General features: G+C 41.9%; 1 protein-coding gene across 2 annotated transcripts in view; it reads left to right on the top strand.

The window, feature by feature from the left end:
• Positions 1–8,128: 8,128 nt before the first annotated feature.
• Positions 8,129–18,926, top strand: part of LOC126460616 (serine/threonine-protein kinase NLK) — a 450,646-nt gene continuing 439,848 nt past the window's right edge. For both annotated transcript variants that reach the window (XR_007585943.1, XM_050095928.1), the window contains exon 1: positions 8,129–9,025. Coding sequence is in view for 1 of the 2 variants with exons in the window: in XM_050095928.1 (XP_049951885.1) it covers positions 8,796–9,025 (230 nt within the window). In the remaining variant the exon portion in view is untranslated. The remainder of the gene's footprint in view (positions 9,026–18,926) is intronic.

The following is an 18,926-nucleotide window of genomic DNA, read 5'->3' as shown; positions in this document are numbered from 1 at the left end:
GATTTCCTGGAGGGCAATGCAGATAGCAGGTGTAAAGCTTAACAGTTGCTGTAGCTCAGCCAGGCGGTGGAAAAAACTGCCGCAGTTCCACTGGAGGATGACATCGTGAGAGTGGGAAGGAAGCCGGGCGGTGGAAGAAACCGCTGCAATTCCACTGGAGGATGCCATCGTGAGACTGGGAAGGCATGGAACATTCAGTGAGGCAGTTTACGCTTCAGAGTCACCTGCTGCCACCGATTTGTTGCCTCAGCAGTCTATATCCATGGTGTCTGAGGGTCAGGCGAGAAGGTCCTCAGCGGACGCTAAAATACCCATCCCAACCTCAGCTGCAGAGCTTGTAGGTAGCGGTGGTGAGGGTGCCACCGCAATTTCCTTGGTCTTAGGGACTTTCTTTTCGGATTTCTCTCACTGCTCCTTTGGTTTCCCTGGCTGGGAGGACTTCACTCAATCTGTCTCTGGGACTGAAGATGAGCGTGAAGCCCTACAAATAGCTGCTTTTGGGCTCTTCAGCCACTGGCAGATGTTGTCTTTCCTACTAGACGAAACCTGGGAAGGGAGTGACCCAAGGCACCCCTTCCTAGCGAGAGAACCTGAAGAAGACTTACGCTTCTCCAGATTAGAAGTGGAGGTGGATGTCCCTGATGATTGCGGGGGTGTTGCTCCCAAAGTAGGTGGTGCAGGAGAAACAGGGAGGGATATGCCCCCCCCCCCCCCCCACCATCAAGGGGGCAGGTGTAGTCTTCCGGCTCTGAGAGCTGACTTGGGTTGGCGGAGCTGATAGTGCCAGAACTGTAAGACGGCGGTGTAAGACGATGTCATATGCACAGGATGCAGGAGTTCAAATTTTCTCTTAGCCTCAGTGTAGTTCAGTCGGTCCAGGGCCTTGTACTCCATGATTTTCCTTTCTGTCTGGAAAATCCTGCAGTCAGGCGAGCAAGGCAAATAGTGCTATCCGCAGTTGGGAGGCGGGGCACATGGAGTATTGGGATGTGATGGGCGTCTGCAGTCTCGGCATGTGATGCTGGAAGTACAGTGGGAAGACATATGGCGGAACTTCCAGCACTTAAAGCACCACCGAGCGAGGTAGCGCAGTGGTTAGACACTGAACTCGCATTCGGGAGGACGACGGTTCAATCCCGCGTCCGGCAATCCTGATTTAGGTTTTCCGTGATTTCCCTAAATCACTCCAGGCAAATGCCGGGATGGTTCCTCTGAAAGGGCACGGCCGACATCCTTCCCCATCCTTCCCTAATCCGATGAGACCGATGACCACGCTGTCTGGTCTCCTTCTCCAAACCAACCAACCAACCAACTTAAAGCACCGCATTGGGGGAGGGATATTGGGCTTTACATCACACCGGTACACCATCACCTTGACCTACTCGGGCAATGTATCACCCTCAAAGGCCAAAATGAAGGCACCAGTAGCAGCCTGATTATCCTTCGGACCCCCGTGGACACGCTGGACGAAATGTACACCTCGCAGCTTTAAATTGGCGCGCAGCTCATCGTCGGACTGCAAAAGAAGGTTTCTGTGAAATATGATACCCTGGACCATATTTAAGCTCATACGGGGCGTGATGGCTACGGAAACTTCCCCAGCTTGTCACAAGCGAGTAACTCCTGAACTGGGCAGAGGATGCTGTTTTTATCAAGACTGACAAAGATCTCATTTTGGACAAGCCCTCCACCTCCCTTAACTTATCCTCTAAATGCTCAACAAAAAGCTGAGGCTTCATCGTCATGAAAGATTCCCAATCAGCTCTCGAACATACAAGGTACCGGGGTGAATAAGATCTGCTGCCATCCTTAGCCTGATGTTCCTCCCATGGTGTGGCCAGGGAGGGGAACGATTTTGGGCCGTACTTCTGTGCGTTGAATTGACTTTGTGATCGCTTAGAGACTGCTGGTGTTTCACCACCAGCAAGAGATGATGGACTATACTTCATCACGTGTCATCTGCCCGGATGCCACCCAATCCGAACCAGGGGCTCTCCCCACAGACGCCACCCAGCTGCAGCAAAGGCCACCTGGCAGGATGGACATTGCAGGGAGTCCCGATGCGCCAGGAGGATGGGTATCTTCCCCTTGGTATATGTGGGGAGTTAATGGCGCAGGCATGAATAGAGCGATCCCTGTGTGGTCAGGGAGCTACAACCTACAGGGCACATGGCGGCCCTACAACAATGGACTGGCTATCGTGCTGGACATCAGGTGCAAAGAAGTCCACCGTCATTGTCGACCCAGAAATCGGCACTGCATAGTGCATGGTGGAAAACGCACCCAGGAAGGTGCCCTCGCCCAAGAGATGGAGAATGGGTGGGACTGCAATGCGACGATGAGGAAGTAGGCTAAAGATCTCGATGCACGATGGACACGATGCACCTTGTAAGGCGCCCTTCCCCAGTTGGCTCGCTCTTCGGGAAAATTTTGAAGAATGAAGGTCAAACCCTACAGGGGACCTTTACATGAAGGCCGAAACGTGTGAAACTCCTTAATCGCCTCGTACGGCATGCAGGGATAACTCGGGCCTGTTCTAAGCCCCGGACCTGCAGGGGGTTATGCATGACATCTGTACAATGTTTACTTCTTGTACAATGAATACTTGAAAGTGTTCCAGAACTTTATGTACAACCTGTATAATTGTGTCCGACCGTATAGCAATGAAAGCAACAGCTGTCATCATTGGCATAAGGAGCACAAGTCCTAAACTTTATTTACATGCAACATCCAACTGCTGTATTGCAATGTGCATGTGAAAAGTAGGCATTATGATAGTTGTTCACATGCAACATAGAGTCATTGCACTGCAAATTTTCTTTTTTCGTAAGTTGTAACAAAACAGCTGCATGTCAATCGTACTTCATTACAAAATTAAATGCTGTAATATCTGAGATAAAATGGGAATGCACAGTATATTTCCGTGATGTAATCAGGTTCAGGGATTTTAAACAACCACTTCTCCAGTCTGTTGTCTTATTGTATTAAGAGTATCATAGATGGTTGTATTGATATGGCTTACAAGCACAGTCAGAGGGAGGAGTCGTTGAGTCACTAAAATTGCCACTCTTTAATTAATTTAACAGACCTAGTCTGTTTCGACAGGTTATCATGACACAAGGACTAAATTGTATAGGTCGGAAAAGTACATAGGACTTTCGGTATGATTTGGAAGGCGACAGGCGACTATGAGTATTACCCTGACAGAAAACACTTTAACTGTTAAGACTTCCACTTGACTACCTCACCCATGTGTCTGCTAAAATTGATTTTGCCCTTTGTGTTTCTTATTGACGTTCTGCATTACAGATTATCACATTTATCAGAATCCACGCGAACTTGAATGTTATAATAATACAGTATTAATGAAGTGGTGGCCCTGTCATTATTTTAGTCAATTGTTGATGGTGATTAACAAATTAACACGGACTAATCTTTTATAAAATTTATGGCATAAATTTATTGATTAGAAATAGGACAACAAATACCTGTTAAGCTTGACGACAAAGAAACGTGAACTGATGGCAATACAAATATGCCACAAACAGTTAACACTCACCTGGATGGCGACTGATTTGCACAGAGCAAGGTTGAACTTTTTCCTTCGATCAAGACATGGATAATGCGGACTGAAATTATCTAACACTGAATAGGCTTCGATGGATTTGTTCTGCACAGAAGTTATACCACATTTGTGCAGCTGAAAACAAGTGGCGAGACTGTAGTATCCTCGTCGGCACTGCAGAGTGTTGTACCTTAGGGAGCCAGGGACAGGGTGTTGTTTTGCGTGGCCACTATCCTCTTTCTACAACACACATGCACACGTGGATTAATATGGCTCTTTATTTCCACTAAGCTGCTATTTAACTTTAATACAGTCCATGTTCGTGGTACAAGCTCATCAGTAATTGTCCCCTTGCAGACAATATCGGTAATATCGCTACAGTCACAATTCTGATGTTATGCACTGTCGTAGCCAGTGAGGTGAAGTGAGCACGCACTGCAGCTCACTGACAGACACCAACTGGAGTGTGAGCCAGTGAGCCCTCCGGCCAGCGGCGGCGGCCTACGTACTTGTTGTCGAGAGGGCGTCGGTGGCGTGTTGCTCGTGGCTATGCCTCTGGCCTCTCACGTCATAACCGCGCTCGATCCCTGTCGATCTTCGCGCTGCACATTTGCCGCAGGCAGCTTATGCCAACTTCGAGACTGTGACCCTGTTTGCCCTAACAAACTGGAGCAGCAGTACAGTACTCCTCTCCTCGATGTGTCACACTGTCTCAGGTGACGGTTGTGGTTCGAGCGTCTGCAGCGTGGTGACGTGCGGCATCTGTAATTCGCTACTGCAGGCACGAAATGCGCAAAGTAGCGGACGGCGATCAGTTAGGTGAATCGCAATTGCTCTCTAATGAAGTGCTGAAATCTCAGCAGATTCCAGCATATGACACTCCCATTCACCGGCCGTACCGTGTACCATTTTGACTCACTTCTATGGCAGTGTGCACAGTGAGATCAAATGTGAAGGCGGCAGACCTGTCGCGAATAAGATTGCCCTCGGCCTAGCGAGTTGTTCGAGATGACTGAGGTCAAAACTGTCGGTACAGCGGAGTCACCACCACAAGCTCCTCCGTCGAGACAAGTGCTACTGTAAAGCCACGCTCAGGACGTGTGTCCCGAGTGCAACCTACTCCTGACAAAAGTCAAGACCAGAATCCTCTCGAGACTAGAGTCTAAATCAAAGGACGAAGTTATTCCTCTCCTCACTTTCCATCAAACCTCGGTAACTCCACAAAAGTATACGCACAACTGCCCCCACAAGAGTTTTGTACCAATCGAAAGACTCTGAGAACTCCATTTCTCACCTCTAACACATCTACATCTACATTTATACTCCGCAAGCCACCCAACGGTGTGTGGCGGATGGCACTTTACGTGCCTCTGTCATTACCTCCCTTTCCTGTTCTAGTCGCGTATGGTTCGCGGTAAGAACGACTGCCGGAAAGCCTTCGCGCGCGCTCGAATCTCTCTAATTTTACATTCGTGATCTCCTCGGGAGGTATAAGTACGGGGAAGCAATATATTCGATACCTCATCCAGAAACGCATCCTCTCGAAACCTGGACAGCAAGCTACACCGCGATGCAGAGCGCCTCTCTTTCAGAATCTGCCACTTGAGTTTGCTAAACATCTCCGTAACGCTATCACGCTTACCAAATAACCCGGTGACGAAACGCGCCGCTCTTCTTTGGATCTTCTCTATCTCCTCCGTCAACCCGACCTGCTATGGATCCCACACTGATGAGCAATACACAAGTATAGGTCGAACGAGTGTTTTGTTAGCCAGCTCCTTTGTTGGTGGACTACATTTTCTAAGGACTCTCCCAATGAATCTCAACCCGGCACCCCCCTTACCAACAATTAATTTTATATGATCATTCCACTTCAAATCGTTCCGTACGCATACTCCCAGATATTTTACAGGAGTAACTGCTACCAGTGTTCGTTCCGCTATCATATAATCATACAATAAAGGATCCTTCTTTCTATGTATTCGCAATATATTACATTTGTCTATGTTAAGGGTCAGTTGCCACTCCCTGCACCAAGTCCCTATCCGCTGCAGATCTTTCTGCATTTCGCTACAATTTTCTAATGCTGCAACTTCTCTGTATACTGCAGCATCACCCGCGAAAAGCCGCATGGAACTTCCGACACTATCTACTAGGTCATTTATATATATTGTGAAAAGCAATGGTCCCATAACACTCCCCTGTTGCAAGCCAGAGGTTACTTTAACGTCTATAGACGTCTCTCCATTGAGAACAACATGCTATGTTCTGTTTGCTGAAAACTCATCAATCCAGCCACACAGCTAGTCTGATATTCCGTAGGCTCTTACTTTGTTTATCAGGCGACAGTGCGGAACTGTATCGAACGGCTTCCGGAAGTCAAGGAAAATGGCATCTACCTGGGAGCCTGCATCTAATATTTTCTGAGTCTCATGAACAAATAAAGCGAGTTGGGTCTCTCACACGATCGCCGTTTCCGGAATCCATGTTGATTCCTACAGAGTAGATTCTGGGTTTCCAGAAATGACATGATACGCGAGCAAAAAACATGTTCTAAAATTCTACAACAGATCGATGTCAGAGATATAGGCCTATAGTTTTGCGCATCTGCTCGACGACCCTTCTTGAAGACTGGAACTACCTGTGCTCTTTTCCAATCATTTGGAACCTTCCGTTCCTCTAGAGACTTGCGGTACACGCCTGTTAGAAGGGGGGCAAGTTCTTTCACGTACTCTGTGTAGAATCGAATTGGTATCCCGTCAGGTCCAGTGGACTTGACTCTGCACTACTCCTTGGCCAATCGTAATCAAAGATTACATGTTGTTCTCTTTTCAGGAGAAGCAGCCAAACCGTTACTCGCGTATTGCAACGGTGACTTTAGGCAGTCTGTTTTGAGTTTCAGTATAGCTCTAAAGTAAACAACGCATTTGTCATGGAGATCATTATATGGACAGCCCGAATATTACCCCGTGTCCGACCAGGGGCCCCAGCTAACGTAAGAGAAGTGTCCCAATACAGATCGTTTCAGAGTCGCCATAAATGTTACATTCCTTCTAAAATTGTTTTGAAGGACTGAGGCTTCCCAAAAAACTCTGCGGACAGATGGACGACGCCACCTTATGGCTCCCTCATTAGCGTCCGGTCCACGATGAACATGCAAACACGGGAAATTTTATGGCCGCCATCCCTCTTCAGAAAGGAAGTTTGCGACAATGTCATAATACGTTGACCGGGCGACCTAGGATTACTCTCGCGCTCCTGCTGCTGTGGCAAGGGGCGCCTAACATGGAGGTCTAGGTAGGCAGTTTATCCGCCTCTTTGACCAAACTCATTGTCAGCACACCAGTGCGAGAAATTCTTGGGCCCAGCATTCTGTCCCCTGAAAGTGCTTCGAGAGGATCCTTTCCCTAATAGCAGCACGTGGCTTTCAATCCCCAAACGCCAAATGCAAGATTTACTGTTAAATGACCAAACTGCCTGCTTGTTCTCAGCTCTAGAAAATACTATTCGAACGAGAGCCACCATAAGGATCCCGCATGCATTAACAATGAACATGCTCCCATCACTGCTTGCTCATGCTGGTAACTTCCAGTTGTCTTACAAAAGTTGTCTTGGGTGTAAAATCAACATTAAATGGTACCCTTGAATATGGAGCATAGTGAGAGAGTGACTAGTCCTCTCTCAAGATGACACAAAAAAGTATTACATCCCAGAAAACGGATAGTTATCCACCCACTTCTAGAGGTGTACTGGAATTCTGAGGGCGGGAGAGAGGGACAAGGTGTCCAATTCGGCCCTCCCCCTCCCCCCCCCCCCCTTCCTACCACGCCGCTACCACATTTGCCTCCGCAGACGCCTATGCTTGCAGGATCTCTTTAGAAATCAAAGGCAGAATAGCTGTAAGGAATAGCAGTAAATCGGCTACGACAGCTTTCATCAGACATATTTTATTTTGCTAATATTTGCATATCAGATTGAACTTTATTTTTCCTGAATTCAGCATAGTGAGAAATATTCAGAGGCAATGTGTTATAGCAAAAGCGTGTTAGGGTCAATAATTCTGAAAAGGACTTTAATAATACTGTTTAAAAGTAATTTTGCTCCTGAGTAAACTGCATAGTGCCCAGCAGTTTGTCGTCCTTGTGGAAGAGCGCAATTGTGCATCTTTAATACGAATTAGAGCGACACTAAGTGAAGTGATACAGTAAAAGCTTTAAGATAATTTTCAGATTAACTTCCGGTAACATGGATCCAAAAAAAGAATGATATCGTTATCGTTGTCTTTGACACAACTGGAACATTGTAATAATACTACAGCAATTTATGCATAGTTCAGTGACGTGCTTTGAACTGCGGACCAGATTAATATTTAGTAATTGCAGTATATCAGGTATTTCCTGAAGAAAGAAAACTGCACATTACGCGTAAGTACGCTTTCCTCTGCGGATTTCAATTTGGCGCCGAAGCCGCTAGGAGCGCTAGTGCGCATGCGGAATCACGTGACTAGCTTTGTGCAGCTGTTTGTTCGCTTTGGCTTCGCTGCAGTCGTTGGATTCCCTTTGTCTGGAGGGACGCAGTGCTTGGGGAGGTTGCGTGTTGCTGCGAGTGTTGTGATGGTGCATTACTGACAAGTGTGTGATGGGTAGAAAGTTCTCAAAAACGATAACTTTTGCGACGTTACCCATATTAATGTGTGTATTTTTCGTTCTGGAGAGTTCTAACAACACGAGAGAAGATTCGCATGAATGAAGGACTCAGACATGAAAGCAAGGGCAAGACTTCGACGAATACCGTGTTAAAATTAATAGAGTAGTGAGTAGCAATATTTTGTGTCACGTATTGGTGAAATTAATGTTCTTGGTTTAACGACAGATGGAGTGAAGTGATATATATGTAAATGAATTGAAAAAGCAAGACAGGAAAAGGAATGAGACAACGTGCAAAGAAGCTGCTGCAACACATGTTTCGTGCCGTTTACGTGGAATCGTACGTCTTTGTGCTTAAGGAGACGACGTTGAGGACTCAGCGTATTATTCAGATGTGGCTGTGATATTGAAAATCTTTTCTCTCTTTCTCCGCCAGTTGACAACAACAAGAACAGAAAAATTCGTTCAAGAATTTAATTCTGAAGTTATTCGAGCGATTAAAGGATTTCATCGACGTACGAAGACAACCGACAAAAGACCATTCTCGGGACGGATATTTCTGACCCGTGTTAGATAGCAACTTCATGGCTGTAGTTGGTCCTAGCAGACACTCCAGAGTGTCCATGTCCGTGTCGATGCCGCTCATGCCTGGCGGGGGAGGAGGGGGAGGACACCAACAAGCCATATTAGCAGCTGCCCAGCCTTATTACCACCCACAACATTCTCACCAAACGCCAGCAACGCCTGCACATTCTCACACACAGGATGTGCAACCGGATAGACCAATCGGTTATGGAGCTTTCGGAGTCGTTTGGTAAGTTCATTATACATAATGAGATTATTGACAATTGCTGCGATCAGTTTCATTGCTTTCTCTTAAGACTATTAATTATTCATGAGGAATCCATCCCTCTAAATATCTTTGGTGTGGTTGTTAAAGACATGGCTGTAAAAGCGGGCTGTGAGATGATGCAAAACACATCATTTGCATATGGGTCTCAAAATTTTGACATTTGATTTTAATAAGTTAATATTTGTGATACATTTACGTTGTCTCTTCGCCAAAACCAATTTGCGGAATTTGTTTTTGCTTTTAATATTGATAGTAAACATGTCTCCCAGTTCATGTATTGTTTAGATTAAAAACAAGACATTGAAACTGCTTGAATTAAGTTATTCGTTGAAAATAGAAATTTTAATTTTGTGCGTAGAGATTTGCTTCTAATTAAAGTGTAGAGTAAACAATTGGCGTGTTATTTGTAAAGTTCGCTTTCTGTTTTTCTCATTCACCAAAATAACGTATAATGTTCAAACTATAGATGAATGGTCGTGGCTGTGCGACAATTTGCAAAATTGCAATTAACTGCAAATAACAGAGTTGGGCGTTGAAGATATGCTGTGTACATTTCTTTTGTCTAGTTGTGTAATTTCCTTAAGTAATGGAATTTTCTATAGCGAAATCAGATTATTCGCTTACGATATGTATAAAAACTTAGCAAGGCTCCCATGACTTGTTAAGAAAGAAAGTCTTAGCGTTGCGTGTCGTGCTGATTGTGGAAGCTGCAGTTAGGATACTATTACTCCCAACATAGAGTTAGGATTTATTTGGAAGTATGTTTATATCTCTAACCGAATTATCAGTAAACTTAACTACGATAAGTGTTAAGTGCCTTCGTTGACGTATTTGGTTGGATCTCATGAATGAGGTGCTTACGTTACTACATTGTGATTGATATGTTTTACGACGGCAGTTATGTTACTAACAAACATGTGCCAATTGCTCGGCATCGTTCTTGTCAGAGAATTTTTACTTTGACTGTGACGTGTTTCAATTTGGGTGAACTTTAATTAGTGCGTTGTTGGTAATTACTGAGATCTACTTTTGTTTGTTTACGTGGGCCTATCATGGGTGGCAAAGGTTGACTGTTTGCAGTTCGTCAGTAGAAGTTGGCTACGAAACTGATACTAGAATGTTGTGTATTTGTGTTCAGATATCGTAATTTCCTGGAGCGTTTACAGTTGTGTTTCTGGTCATTCTACTTCTGTGTAAGTCATAATCATTCTTTGATGTTTATTAGGTCCTCATTGGATGTGTTAGCAATGCGGCGACTTGTCATATTGCAGACTGAAGACCCTTCTTATTTTCTTTTAGTGGCAGTTTTCCGCAACAACTATATAATTGTATCATTTAAAACGCTTTTTTTGTGCTGTATACAATTCACATATAACTTTTCATGTAAAATGCAAGTGCGTTAACAGTTGGGTATGTCTCAGTGATGGCTGAAATCCATGTAACAGATTGAAAGTTGTACTTTTTCCGTTGTTTTTCTTGATTTTAACATGTTTAAATCGGAAGATGTGTGATGTGGTTGATACTATAGTTTCATGTACTTGTCACTGTCGTTGCCATCACATCTTTGTTTCATTTCTTCATTTGTTTCGTTAAGGGTGCCAGTGTTCGCAAATTTATGTTCACTTTTACGGCTCCATGTGTGCGTGTTTTTATTATTATTATTATTATTAAGAAGATGGATGGGATTTGTGAGACTGTTAGGAATTTTATTTACTCTGCTGTTCTATGAGTCACAACTGGTGAGCTGTTTGACAAGTTCACTTTAACATTTAAGAGTAATTTCTTCTCCGCCATTGTTTTGGAAATATGATAGTTTTCTTGTAAAATTAGCATGTTGATTTTATTATTTGTTCCGATCATTTGAATGCCATTTTTATTGTTGGTCTGAGATTCATATCTCTTGAATGCCCTACAAATGTCAATTCGTTCATTCCGTATTTCCAAGCTGTGATATATTGAGCTGTAGTTAAAGTTGATTTTACTGCTGCTTTGTCCCATGTACACCGTACTCCATCTACTGCATTGTTATAGGTATGTTCCTCCTTTCTGGTAGATGCCTTTGTTGTTGTTCTTAGTAGGCTCTGTATTTCTGCACAGTACTACCTGTGTGAAAGCCATGTTTTCTTGTCTTTTGAAAATGTCTGTTTTCTTTTATGCATGAGTTTGTTTCTGTATGTCATTGTGTACCACTGCAAGTCTTCCTTTTTGTTAGGAGTGAATTGTGCTGTTCTTTCCTTGTGTTAGCTTGTATGTGTTGTTATTTGTAAATGAATGTGTTGTCATTAGTGCTAGTAAATTGAGTATTTCATTAATGTGGTTATTTGGAAGTTGGCTGTTGGAAATTCCAAAAAAAAAAAAAAACAGTGGTCATCATCTTACCAGCAGGTAAAATTGTCCTTGTCTTCTTCAGTCCACTTTCACCAGCCTTTCCTTGTTGCTTTGACTGTCATTTTGACTCCGGTGTGTAATGATGGATCCAGGTTTCATCAGCAGTCACTACCTGCACAAAGAGTTGTGCGAATGTGATTAATTAAACATTGCCAGGCATTGAGTTGAAATGTGCGAATGCACATTTCACCGACTGTGAGCAAGTGTGGCACCCACCACACACACAGCTCAATGCAGGGTATTATGCACTTGCTCAGTTGAGATGCCTACAGTCCCAGCAATCTCACTATCGTGCATTTTCATATCACGGATTTCGTCGGTGGTCTCCTTTGTGGTCATGTCAAGTTCGCTGGTTGGAGCACGCTTCGTCTTCAGCGCTTATCCAGTAAATGTTATTCAATAATGGTGCAGACTCTGCATGACCTTCATTCAAGTCCGTTTTGATTTGTAAAGCAATCGAATAAATCAAATGAAAATGTTTAGTAAGGCGCAACATTTGGTTTTCTCCATTTTCAACACTGACCAATTCAGATGGCTCTCAACAGTGAACTATATGCTGTACATTGTTGAAATTCTTTATACGATGCCACAGCAAAAATGTTCCAATCTCTCATGGAAATTCACCAGATCTATTTCTATGTAGAATGACAAAAGGGTAGCTGCATCTGGAATTTTTATATCTTTTACGAGTATTATTAACTGTGTGGTTTCCTTTATAGTTTTTCAAACAGTGATTTTAAAATGGGTTCTGTAAAAGTTTGTTAGTGGGACTTTGGGAAAAGTTTACAATGGGTCCTGACTGAAATGTTCTGATTACGGAGTTTCAGTTGGCATCAGACGATGACTGCAGTGCGATTTATTTTTTTTATTTGTTTCCTTTTTTTTTGCTGTCCTCTAGTGTGATTTAGTGGTCTGATTGTTGGGTCTGATTCTGTTTTGATAATATTTTGTGAAATTACTTTCTTGTGTTATGTCAATGTGCTCATAAAACTACTGTAATTCATTTCCCTACTTTTGACAATGTTTTCAGTTTAGTCTCTTCTGCTGAGTTCTGTTATGGTCTTCAATCCAGAGACTGGTTTGATGCAGCTCTCCATGCTACCCTATCCTGTGCATGCTTCTTTATCTCTGAGTAACTACTGCAACCTACATACCTCTGAATCTGCTTAGTATATTCATCTCTTGTTCTCCCTCTATGATTTTTACCGTCCACGTGTCCCTCGAGTACTAAATTAGTGATCTGTTCATGTCTCAGTATGTGTACTACCAATAGATCCCTTCTTTTAGTCAGGTTGTACCACAAATTCCTCTTCTCCACAATGCTATTCAGTACCTCCTCATTAGTCATGTGATCCACCCATCTATTCTTCACCATTCTTCTGTAGCACCACATTTCGAAAGCTTCTATTCTCCTCCTGTCTAAACTATTTATCATCCATGTTTTGCTTCCATTCATAGCTACACTCCATACTTTCATAAAAGTCTTCCTGACACTTCAATCTACACATGATATTAGCAAATTTCTCTTCTTCAGAAAGTCTTTCCTTGCCATAGCCAGTCTACATTTTATATTCTCACTACTACGACAGTTGCCAGCCGTGGTGGCCGAGCGGTTCTAGGCACATCAGTCCAGAATCCAGAACCACACGGCTGCTACAGTCGCAGGTTCGAATCCTGCCTCGGGCATGGGTGTGTGTGCCATCCGTAGGGTAGTTAGGTTTAAGTAATTCTAAGTTCTAGGGGACTGATGGCCTCAGATGTTAAGTCCCATAGTGCTCAATGCCATTTGAACAATTTTTACTTCGACAATCTCAGTTATTTTGCTCCCCAAATAGCAAAACTCATCTACTTTAAGTATCTCATTTCCAAATCTAACACACTCAGCACCACCTGATTTAATTCAAATATATCCCATTATCTTTGTTTTGCCTTTGTTGATGTTCTTCATCTTATATCCTCCTTTCAGTACGAATGTCCATTCTGTGCAACTGCTCTTCCAGGTCCTTTGCTGTCTGTGACAGAATTACAATATCATCGGTGATCCTCAGTTTTTATTTCTTCTCCATGCATTTTAATTCCTGCTCTGAATTTTTCTTTTGTTTCCTTTACTGCTTGCTCGATATATAGGTTGAAAAACATTGGGGGGAGGCTACAACCCTGTCTCACTCCCTTCCCAACCACTGCTTCCCTTTCATGTCCCTCGACTCATAACTGCCATCTGGTTTCTGTACAAATTGTAAATAGCCTTTTGCCCCCAGTATTTTACCTCCTGCCACCTTCAGAATTTGAAAGAGAATATTCCGGTCAACATTGTCAAAAGCTTTCTCTAAGTCTACAAATGCTAGAAATGTATGTTTGCCTTTCCTTAACCTATATTCTAAGATATGTCGTAGAGTCAGTATTGCGTCACCTGTTCCAATATTTCTACAGAATCCAAACTGATCTTCCCCGAGGTCGGCTTCTACCAGTTTTTCCATTCACCTCTAAAGAATTCACATAGTGTTTTGCAACTGTGACTTATTAAACTGCTGGTTTGGTAATTTTTACACTTGTCAATGCATACTTTCTGTAGCATTGGAATAATTATATTCTTCTTGAAGTCTGAGGGTATTTCACCTGTATCGTACATCTTGCTCAGCAGATGGTAGACTTTCGTCAGGGATGGCTCCCCCAAGGCTGTCATTAGTTCTAATAGAATGTTATCTACTCCCAGGACTTTTTTTTTACTTAGGTCAAACTCTTCATGCAGTTTCGTATCTCCTATTTCATCTTCATCTAAGTCCTCTTCCATTTCCATAATTTTGCCCTTAAATGTATCGCCCTTGTATAGCCTCTATATATATATATATATATATATATATATATATATATATATATATATACACACTCTCTCTCTCTCTCTCTCTCTCTCTCTCTCCTTCCATCTTTCTGCTTTCCCCTTTTTCTTATGACTGGTTTTCCATCTGAGCTCTTGATATTCAAACAGGAGGTTCTCTTTTCTCCAAAGGTCTTTAACATACCTATAGGCAATGTCTGTCTAACCCCTAGTGATATATGCCTCTCCATCCTTATATTCCTCCTTGCTTAGCCATTTTGCGCTTCCAGTTGATCTCATTTTTGAGACATTTGTATTCCTTTTTGCCTGCATCATTTACTGCACTTTTATATTTTCTCCTTTCATAAATTAAATTCAGTATCTCTTCTGTTACCCAAGGATTTCTGCTAGCTCGATTATCTTTTTACCTGCTTGATCCTCTGCTGCCTTCACCATTCTAAATCTCTCAAAGTATGCATTCTTTTTCCACTGTATTTCTTTTCCCCATTCTTGCCAATCATTCCCTAATGCTCTTTCTGAAACTCTCTAAAACCTCTTGTTCATTCAGTTTATCTAGGTGCCATCTCCTTAAATTCCTATGTGTTTGCAGTTTCTTCAGTTTTAATGTACAATTCACCAATAAATTGTGGTTAGAGTCCACATCTGCCCCTGGAAATGCCTTATAATTTAAAACCTGGTTCCTAAATCTCTGTATGACCATGATATATATTTTTAAAAAAAATCTCCTAGTGTCTCCAGGCATCTTCCACGTATACAACCTTCTTCCGCGACTCTTAAATCAAGTCTTAGCGATGATTAAATTATGCTCTGTGCAGAATTCTACCAGGCAGCTTCCTCTTTCGTTCTTTACTCCCAGTCCATATTCACCTACTACTTTTCCTTCTCTTCCATTTCCTACTGTTGAATTCTAGTCCCCCATGACTATTATCTGAATAATTTCTTTTATCGTATCATACATTTCTTCAGTCTCTTCTTCATCTGTGGAGTTAGTTGGCATATGACCTTTTACTACTGTCGTAGCTGTGGGTTTCGTGTCCATCTCAGCTACAATAATGCTTTCACTATGCTGTTCGTAGTAGCTTATCTGCAGTCCTATTTTTTTATTCAGTATTAAACCTACCCCTGTAACATTGTGTAGTATTTAACTCATGCAGTAAAATGAAAGTAATGGCAAAACTGCTGGAGGTAGGGGATTTTGGGTGGGAACAAACTAAATATTACAGTAACAACCACAACAGGGTTCCGTACCAGTGTTCACTCAATAATGGTGTACACTAAATCATCAATGATCACCCGAATCTAAAAATGTGGACAATCACCCCATTCATACCATAGATAGCACCTATGTAACTCAAACAAAGACAGTGATACCGGCAACCCACAAACTAGATAGCACAAATTCAACTGACCTATTTAGCTCAAACTAAGCTCCACCATGACAACTCAAAACCATCAGAACTAAGTATTACTAAAACCTAACAAGACCAAAATAACAACAATACACTATATGATGCCCACCACTATAAATGACTAAATGGGTAGTTCCATGTCAGTTTAACACAGAAAAGTAATATTTTCAATCTGACCATCTGATTTCTTTTAAATTTGGTGCATCCAATGATACAGATAGAGAGATGGACAGTTACAAATTTGCAGAATAAAATACATTGTTATTAAAAGAAATTGAAGGTGAGACTTTTGAGGTATTCAAGATCAAAGTTTCGGATCAATGACCTTGAATATGAAAAATCTTAAAAAACCATCATGTTGCATATGAATGTAAAACTCATTGCAGAATATATGGCAATTGTGAAGTAAGTTACACGTCTGCAAAGTTTGGAAATTGTGTAGAATTTATATTTGTCTGTCTCAACATCAATAACTATAATTCTGGTTCTAATCTAGATACAGCAGTGAAACTTACGTCATTGAAAAGCAAATGAGTAGAGTTTTACATTCATATGCAACATGATGGTTTTTTAAGATTTTTCATATTCAAGGTCATTGATCCGAAACTTTGATCTTGAATACCTCAAAAGTCTCACCTTCAATTTCTTTTAATAACAATGTATTTTATTTTTCCATTATGCTACTATATAGATGATAAATATCAAGATGGCACAGCAAGGGCATCATGCCCAAAAATTTGTCAAAAGTGCAAGAGGTAGCACATAATATGAAACATAAGTTATTAAAAAATACTGTTCATAAGTGATGTGCAAAAATATTGTTTATATGATTATGTTGGTATTATGGTCCACTTACAGTGTAGCTTCAATTAAAAGGCTGTAAAATGGGATTACATATTGTTTCACATATCTCCAATTTGTTAGTGTTCAGTAGATCTTGTGGGGAGAGAGAGAGAGAGAGAGAGAGAGAGAGAGAGAGAGACTGTCCTTTGGCAAGTGTCACTGGACCCAGTATTTTAAGGACGTCATAGTCAGTTACGGCAGGAATAAGAAGTGATGGAGATGGTTCATATGGATTTAAGAAGTCATGTTCTTCATTTGTTTCTTCATTATTTTGTAAGTTTTGTGCAACTCACCAGTGTTATACATACAGGCAATAAATATATTTACATCTGTTAAGAGCATTTCTACCACATAGCAATCACCGACTCCTCTTTGCTCACGAAAGAAGCAGAATATGTCTTGTTTTTGGTATACTTTTGTTAATAGGTATTACACAATGAGTACTATAGATACCTACCATTGTATTTGCATTCTTGAAATGTTTCTTGAGCTCGGCAGTGTCTTAATCATCATGGGAAACTGACTTACAACTGAAAACATATAAAGGAATTATTATTATTATTATTATTTTATTGGGCAGCACATCCACTTGAAGAGTAGTAAAAAAGCTTTGGAATTCGAAAGCAAGTATTAATGTCATCTGTGTTCAGAAACAGCTGAAATCATTAAAATTGATCAAAGCTCCTGACCCCGATGGAATACCTGTCAGATTCTATACTGAATTGGCGGCCGAGTTAGCCCCTCTTCTAACCACAATCTCTTGTAGAGCCCTGAGCAAAGAACTGTACCCATTTCTTGGAAATATGCACAGGTCGCACCTGTCTACAAGAAGGGCAGTGGATGACATCAATTTGTAATAGAAGCTTCAAACATACTCCAAGCTCAAACATAATGAAGTATTTCAAACAGAATGACTTCCTCCATGCCAGCCAGCATCGATCACATGAAACCCGACTTGCGCTTTTCCCGCATGGCGTACTGAAAGCTTTGGATCAAGGCAATCGGGCAGCTGCAGTATTTCTCGATTTCCGGAAAGCATTTGATTCAGTACCACACCTACACGTACCGTCAAAAGTATGATCTTATGTGATATCAAGTGATATTTGTGACTGGATTGGGGGCTTTTCGGTGGGGAGGACACAGCACGTTATCTTAGACAGAGTGTCAGTGTAGAAGTAACTTCGGCTGTGCCCCAGGGAAGAGTATGGGACTCTTGGTGTTCAAGTTGTATGTTCATGACCTTGCAGGCAATATTAACTTTTTTTTCAGACAATGCAGTAATCTGTAATGAATTACAATATGAAAGCAGCTGCAAAAATATTCAGTCAGATCTTGATAAGATTTCAACGTGGTGTGGACATGGCTACGTGCCCTAAATGTTCAGAAATGTAAAATTGTGCAGTTCACAGAACAAATAAACTTATTATCCTGTGACTGTAGTACCAGTGAGCCACTGTTAGAATCGACCATCTCATACAAATACCTGGGTGTAACACTTTGCAGAGAGATGAAACGGAATGATCACATAGGCCCAGTTGTGGGTAAAGCAGGTGGTAGACTTCCATTTATTGGTAGAATGCTGGGGAAGTACAATCCGTCTACAAAGGAGACTGTTCACAAATCACTCGTGCAAAAGGTTCTAGAATATTGCTCAAGTTTATGGGACCCATATCAGATAAGACTAACAGAGGATATTGAAATTACACAGAGAAGGGTAGCACAAATGGTCACAGGTTTTCTTATCCGTGGAAGAGTGTCACAGGGATACTGAAGGAACTGGACTGGAAGACTCCTGAAGGTAAATGTAAACTATTCTGAGAAAGTCTATTAATAGAGTTTCAAGAACTGGCTTTAAATGGGATCGTGAGGATAGGGTTAGAATAATTACTGCACGCACAGAGGCGTTAAAATAATCATTCTTCCACGCTGCGTATGTGAATAGAACAGTAAGAAACCGTCCGTGTGACTTTGATTTTCAAAGTGTAGATGTAGAAAGTGACATTTTAAGAATTTGACGAAATTGTGCTGGAAAGAACATACACACACTGTATCGTGCTGAAAGCAGGTATTTCCACGTACGACATGTGGTGCATTTCATTAGTATGTGTGTGTCTGTAGTAAGTTACGGATGGTGAATTGTAACCTGTGAATTATTCCAGTGAAATCTCTAATTCATTCTGAATGGTGAAGGAATAATTTTCTACAAAATCAAAAACAAGATGTTCATTTACTTTGAGTCCTCCTTTAGTGATTTTAAAGATCTGTGATTCCTGAAGGGTGATACACGAGTGTGGCAGGAGCTTTTGTAAACTTGACGCAAACACGTCAGCGAGATCGTCTGTCACTTCTTTTTAAGTGTCTAGAACTACCTTGCATGTAGTTAAAA

Source organism: Schistocerca serialis, chromosome 1 (assembly GCF_023864345.2).
Source record: "Schistocerca serialis cubense isolate TAMUIC-IGC-003099 chromosome 1, iqSchSeri2.2, whole genome shotgun sequence".
NCBI classification, from domain to species: Eukaryota; Metazoa; Arthropoda; class Insecta; order Orthoptera; family Acrididae; genus Schistocerca; species Schistocerca serialis.
This window is presented reverse-complemented; position numbering and strand designations above follow the sequence as displayed.